This window comes from Haliotis cracherodii, unplaced genomic scaffold (genome assembly GCF_022045235.1).
Source record: "Haliotis cracherodii isolate W230 unplaced genomic scaffold, xgHalCrac1.p SCAF_2, whole genome shotgun sequence".
Classification (NCBI taxonomy): Eukaryota; Metazoa; Mollusca; class Gastropoda; order Lepetellida; family Haliotidae; genus Haliotis; species Haliotis cracherodii.
Window position 1 is genome coordinate 6,898,758 of NW_027266275.1, and position 7,503 is coordinate 6,906,260.

Below are 7,503 nucleotides of genomic sequence, written 5' to 3' on the forward strand. Positions count from 1 at the left end.
TAATTCAATATCTGTCCAATGCAGATGTTTTATTTGCTTCTCATGACCATGTGGTTTACGGTTTTGTGACAATTGAAAACAAATTTGAAAGGCTCTTTTCAAAAGTGACTTTTTATAAATCTCATTTGTCGGAAAAAGAAGTGAGGAGTAGCTGGCTGAAAATATAGAGAGAGAGAGACCACACGCAGGGACCTTTCAGGTTTCAATGCAAACGAATATAATAACAATCTCTTGCCTGTGCTAATAGTTTGGACACGTTCCAAAACTTAATAAAGGGTATAGATTTTACTGCATATTGGGTTATGTCATCTTCTCAAGGCAAGTGAGCTAACCGAGTATAAAAGTCCTGTTTCCACCCTGCCGAACTAGGCTGGAATTATGGAGTTATATATTGGCTGGACTAACGAATCTATGCATAATCCAATCAAATTCGAGCCCAAAATTTCCAGCCAAGTTCGGCAAGGGTGGAAACTGGACCTATAAAGTCAGTTAACACCATTGCGTCGGGAAGATGGGGTGACGTGACGTAAATGTGTTAAATATCCCATGGTTTCATACCTTAATTAGGTTCCCACGTAGTATAATGATTACTGATACATACACGTATGCAGAGGTTAAGTAGTATCTAGATATTTCATTTTTACTGGGGTAACTCAGGTTCCGTCATTACGTCTAATTGTATCCGTTCTTCAAATTAAATGGGTTAATGTCGCTCTTGAGTGTGCGGACAAACCATTCAACAAATTCCTCACCCAAACTGTGCACCATATCCGCATCAGTTTCAAGGTCATCTATCGCCTCTGACAGAGTGTGAGGAAGAGCATTTGGTGTCGAGAATTCGTCCACAGGAGGACATTCCAGCTTCTTCACAATCCCATCAAGACCTGCAGCTATGGTTGCCGCCAGAGTGATGTAGGGGTTGCTCATCCCACTGGGAATGCGATGTTCCAGATAAGTGCCAGTTTCCGAAGACTTTAGTTTCACACAAGCCGCTCGATCATCAGTGCTCCAGAAGATAAGCCCTGGTAGGTTCGGTTTGTGCAAACGATCAAAGCAGTTGCTTGTTGGACACCATAGAGCAGTCAGTGCTTTTGAATGTTTCAAAATTCCAGCCAACCAATGGTGACCTAACGGACTGAGACCATTCCGACTACCAGGGTCATGGAAGACGTTGATACCCTCGGTGACTGACCAGAGAGAATGGTTAAAATGCATTCCTATCTCCCCCTCGCTATGTTTGGACTGAAAGCTGACCATGCGATCTTTCTTATCAGCTATTTCCAAAATTCCGGTCTTGAACTTGAAGCAGGATTCTGCGCTTGTAATCCCGTATGATGGCCTCAGGACAGCTTCAAAGGTGCTCGCTTCAAATTCAGCATGAATATTTTCAATGTCAACGCCCGCAAGGTACATCTGTTTCTCAAGGTCAAACAGAAAATCGCTGTGCTTCGTTACAAGGCGTTGATTCATCAGATCACATCGCCGAGACGATTTTTGACCTGGTTTCATCAGCAGAAATTCCAATTCAAAACCAGAGAAGAAGCTGAATCCGTGGTCTGCTAGCTTCTGTAGTTGTTGTGTAGCAACGTATCGTGGACATGCCAGTTGTTTGGTCCTATCCTTCAGCCAGTAACTTTCACAGATGACGTCAGCAACCTTCACCCCGTTCTCGCTGGCCCATGGTACAGCATAGAGAGTACTAAGATCAGCTACGGCAAACGCTTTAGGAATTCGTTTGGAGTCTGGGTCGTCTATGGATATGGGGACGTCTTCATTCTTTAGATCAAATGACAAGAAACCTGTAACGATAAAGCGGAAGTTGATCCTTGATAATTATGTCATGGTGTTATAAACTCTACTCACTCACTCACTGACCCACTCACTCATTCACTAAGCCCGTGAAGATCCGGGGTAGAATTGGTCTTCAGCAACCCATGCTTCTCGTCAGAGGCGACCAACGTAATCGGGTGGTCAGGCTCGCTGACTTGGTTGATGCATGCCATTGAATCCCAGTTGCGTGGATCGATGCTCATGGTGTCCATCACTGGATTGTCTGGTCCAGACTCTGTGTGTCCAGTGTCTGTTCAGCGTGTTATTTCTGGAATTAATACATTACACCCCTCCACTGTTAGCACACATGCCGTCTATAATGTGTTTATAAGGTAACGTCGCATTATGTTAACGTTTCGTGTCTAAAACAAACATATAAAAAACATACATGACGCAAACATAGACCTACATGTATATACGAGGGGCGTTCAATAAGCTTTGCAACTTGGGCATTTGTGTTTACACAAACAATGTCAACTTGTGGCCAGTGTGACACTAGTCATAACATCAGGTTGACACGTGTCATAACACGTTCCAAGTTGGAACCATTATTCATAAGCATCTTGGTATGTCCAAGGTATCTGCAAGATGGCTGCCTAGAAAACTCTGAGCTCAAGATCGCCATCAGATAATTGAAAGCTGTCGAGACCTCCTGGTTCTCTATACTACTGATGAAGCCGGATTTCTTTCTGGTCTCGTGACAGGTGATAAAACATGGATCCACCCCTGGGACCCAGAAACTAAATTCGAATCCATGCAATGGAAGCACCCCAATTCTCCGTCTCCGATGAAGTTTCGCACTCAACCATCGGCTAGCAAGGTAATGGCCACCATTTTGGGGGATGCAAGAGGCATATTACTGATTGATTACATGCCACCAAAATCTACAATCAATGGACAGTATTATGCTAATTTAATGAAAGAATTGCGAAAATCTATTTGCCAGAAACGCAGTGGGATGTTAACACGTGGTATTCTACTTTTGCATGACAACGCTCCAGTTCACAAGTCGAGAATTGCACAGGCCGCGCTATGTGAATGTGGATTCGAACAGTTAAATCACCTACCCTACAGCCCAGATTTAGCCCCCAGTGACTATTTCCTGTTCCGGCAAATGAAATCTGCCCTACGTGGAAGACGCTTTCAGGATGACGAGAACATAAAGGCAACCACTCAGGCGTGGTTAGAGGGCCAATCTGCGGATTTCTATAAATGTGGTATTAAAAGCTTGAAGGACAAATGGAATAGTGAGTGAGTGAGTTGGGTTTAACGCCGCTTTTAACATTATTCCAGTTATATCACGGCGTGTCAGCTTAATGTGGGAGGAAAGCCCAAAGTGATGCAGGTCTCAGACGTTTACCACTTCGGTGAAACCCACGAGCACGGGTATGGTGCTGACAAACCTAGAAACATAATCGGGGCGAACCGGGATTCGAACCCACAATCATAGGTTTCTGGCGTGTCCAAGGGACGCAACTCTGCACAGCGAATCGCGGCGCCTTAGACGACTGGGCCACCCGTGCCCCCGACAAATGGAATAAGTGTATTGAGGTGAATGGAGATCATATTGAAAAATAAAAGTGCAAAAGATATTCTGCGACTTGGTCTTATACTGAAGTTGCAAAACTTATTGAACGCCCCTCGTATTTAATAAACAACTCAAGGTAACCGGTAACAATACACGACACACAGCCTAAATCATGTAGCACTGAGCACAGCAGCCCGAGATACACCGCCGGTAGTATCCTTTACCTGCCGCAGTCGTTACCCGCAAGAAAATATGTTACGCGATGTGTGTCTTCAAAGAAGGGTTCATAATAGCATGTCTAAATTGACGTCACTTGATGATCTAAAAACGCTACCTTGTTCATAATAGCATGTATAAATTGACGCTACCTGGTCAAACGTTTTTCATGACACTGACGTCACACTGTGACTGTGATGTCATTACGCCGTTCTGTAGTATGGCTATATGCCTGAGTACATCGCTCGTTTAATCGGAAACAAAAGGTGTTTTTTACTGAACATACGTGTACGTTAACATTAAGCGACAAAAAACGATTCCAGAATCATGAAAACATCTCTACTGAAAGAAGAGACGTACGGGACCGACGACTGCAGTATCATTCTGACTACTGGCTACTATGGTAAGATACCATAACAAAACTTTGACATCCGATACTCTTATACACGCAACAACAAAACTGACGTCATGACATGGCTAAAATATTGTCGATGTGACGTTAAATTTTAACTCATTCATAGGATTTGGTTAACATACATACAACATATGCAAAACCTATGATTAGTTATAAAGTTTTATGGAGGCCATGTGGAGGACATGTCCTAATTTGACAAAAATGATGTCCGATGCAAATCCCTATTTGGACTTGTACCATATATTGCTGTGTTATTTCAGGTAAACGATTGACTTGCCTTTGCTTGTGTTTGTGGCAAGTGCCACCGGTGAGTACATTATTATGTACAATGAGTTTGATACACTCTTGTTTTAGGCATATTTTTGTAGACTATAACACACACGCACGTCTTCCTTCAAGCATTCATCCTTGTAACGAAGGTGTTAGTATTGTTCACATTATTATGTACATTTAAACTGTTTTTTGTCACTTATCATTATAATAACTAGATGGACTTTAATGACCATCATAAACAAAATTTACTATTTATTAGCAAAAAAAATTAAAATAAATATGCTTATCATAACTGTTGAAAACTGGAATGTTATATTCTTTTCATATCAGCAGATTTCACATTAATACTTTGTTAAAGGGTCGACATTTTGCATTTTGCATTCGGTGGTAAAATAAACATCAGTCAGCTGTAAATTCGGAACGCCAGAGAATAACCAGTCTCGATTATCTGCTGAAACAGAGTCCATTGGGTGTAAAATGGAAATAGTAATGGAAGCTGTGTTAATAGATCACTGAAAGTCAATGCTCATGATATCAAACACTGGATTGTCTGGTCCAGACTCGACAATATTGCTGAGTGCGGCGTTAAACAACAAACATACAAATCATACGACGGCGGCTTGTAAACAATCGCGTCTAGACCAGACAATCCAGTTATGAGTATCAGGAACAATGATCCACGACGTTGTGGTTGACGCCACGACGTGTGCAAGGTCTTTTTAATGGCCACGGGATGGGGGAGAATCGCGCTTCAGCGTGTCATAGTGTCACACCTGGCCTTGATTGAAAAGCTCAACTGCAAGTAAAATGTAAGCAAGGATAAGATATATGGATGAACACGTGCTTGCTTGACAACGGTGTTAGAACCTACACCGAAACGTCGCTCCTAATTGTAATAAAGAAGTTGTTCATCTTATCCTTACTTTGTACTCCAACTTCTAAAAGAAATGCAAAGAAATGCAAGGCTTAGTAAAATATTTCTTTCCATTAAATTTAAATAATAAACTGACGTCCAAAAGAAACTTTACCAACTGAAAATATAAATTTCAGATGAAGTATAATTTTTTTTTGATGAAGTCTATCTAAAACACATTACCTTAATACAACAATAGTGTATGCAGAAAATGTTAATCGTCTGTTACGTGTTTGCGAGATAACACGCGAAAAGGTGAAAAACACATGCACCACGGACTACTGCAAATGCACGTGCGGGTAAGGGTATAAAACGATTGCAACGGCAAGTCAGACATCCACAGTGATAAAAAAACACTAAAGAAATGCCACGACTCACAGTCGAACATCGTGAACGAGCCTTGGGTATGGTACAGATGGGAGCCACCCACGCCCATATTGCACGAACCTTCGGTTGCTCCCGTGTTGCCGTTACCAACTTGATGCAACGTTACATACAGACAGGGCGGACCGCTCACAGGCCAAGAACAGGCAGACCCAGGGTGACCACGCCCCATGATGACCGGTACTTGCGTACCTTGCACCTCCGAAATCGCTTCCTGATAGTGACGTTATCGGCGACAAATGCCTTAGGTCACAGGGTTAGTCGACAGACAGTGGCCAGGAGACTCAGGGCTCATGGAATCAGGGCTTTTAGACCATTTTGAGGACAGCTATTGACAGCGCAACATCGTCGTCTCCGATTGACTAGAAGACTGACATTTTGCTTATACTATTCCGATATCTATTATGAAGCCTATTGAAATGAATATCATATGTGTTTGATGAAATGAAATGTTAAATAAAAAGTGGTGTTTCAACCATTGCCAAAAAGAAGGAAACTGTTTTAGAATTCAATGTACATTTGCAGATGATTACTTGATTCACTGTTGTTAAGAACATACTTGTAAGTATTGCAGTATGTTGTAGACTAAATTAGCTGTATATGGAAATAAAAGTGACAAAACCCTTTCCATAGTGATAAGAAATTTCTTCTAAAAGCTGAGTCCATTGTACGATTCCGATTATATCATGAGCATGTATTTATGAATCACAAATAGTGATGACACCAGGTGTTCGCGAAAAGGTAAGTGTATCCTGCCCCACCGATGGCACCTGTCAAAAACACATGCAAAATCAAGTCAATTGTGCATCTCCAAAAACACCAAACATCATAGTATTACCCCCAGAACGACAGAGCCACAGAAAGTTGAGAAATATGAAACATATGTAAACGTACCTCCATATAGAGTTATGCCTGTCTCCAGAAACCTCTTCACGTGTCTTGCAGGAATCACTCTTCCTCTGGATCGTCCATGAATGTCTCCCACAGAAAAGCGAACATAGTCGTACTTGTCAATGTCTGACATGGTCGGTGGATTTTACCTGAAGTAGACGGCAAACCTCCTCCCACTTTGTGCTCTGATGCCTAGACCCTGGGCAATTTATGTTGTGCTCACATGACATACTCCATGGGATCTGGTTACTGATATTATAAACAGTTGCAGCCCGTAATTCATACAGCATTTTTTCTGTTTACCAAAACGAGTTTCATTTATTTAATTTGTTTATGGATCCGTGGATCCAAAGGGACGAGGAAGGCTTAGTCCACTAAATACCTTGTTTTTCCACACGGGCAGTGGATGGACAGAGACAAATGGTATTTTCGGGATATCATCTTCTGGACAGACGATTTACTGAAGTACACAGAGTTGCTACCTGGCTGCTCGTTTAAAGACATTATACATCCATCATGTTTCACTGACCGGGAGTTAGGTCGTAAAAACCTACAGTTGCTACATGTCTAGTGGATTAAACGTAACAGGCGATAGATAGAACTGGACAAGGTCCACTATGCAGTAACTTGTACACAACTTGCTTATTTCATCCACCCTGTAGATGGAAGCGACAAAACCATATCTATCATCATAAGACATCTCTGCTTAAAGTTCGCTGTACTAACACAGCGCCGTGGTTGCATGTGTTTGTGACAGGTGCCACCGGTGGGCCAGGATACACTCCGCAAACATATGACATCATCACTACTTAATAGTGATTCATAAACACATGCTTATGATATAGTCGAAATTGTACAACTGACTGTGATTTAGCATATATTTCTTTATGATTATGGAAGTAGTTTTACCTTTGTGTAAATCAGTCTCTCGAAAACCTTCAACATCCATCTTTTTGACGCATTTTAGCATTACCTATATATTTAGTATTGTTATGTCTACAAAGCATGCACGTGAGGAAATTAACAAAGTTTTAATTTCATTCATATGAACAC

At 41.7% G+C, this 7,503-nt stretch overlaps 1 protein-coding gene across 1 annotated transcript; it reads right to left on the reverse strand.

Moving 5' to 3' along the window:
* Positions 1 to 672: 672 nt before the first annotated feature.
* Positions 673 to 6,583, reverse strand: LOC139468452 (lengsin-like). The gene is made up of 2 exons (XM_071250418.1): positions 6,454 to 6,583; positions 673 to 1,799 (listed from the first exon to the last, which is right to left on the reverse strand). The coding sequence occupies exons 1-2, from the start codon at positions 6,581 to 6,583 to the stop codon at positions 673 to 675; spliced, it is 1,257 nt and encodes a 418-aa protein (XP_071106519.1).
* Between the last annotated feature and the right edge of the window lie 920 nt (positions 6,584 to 7,503).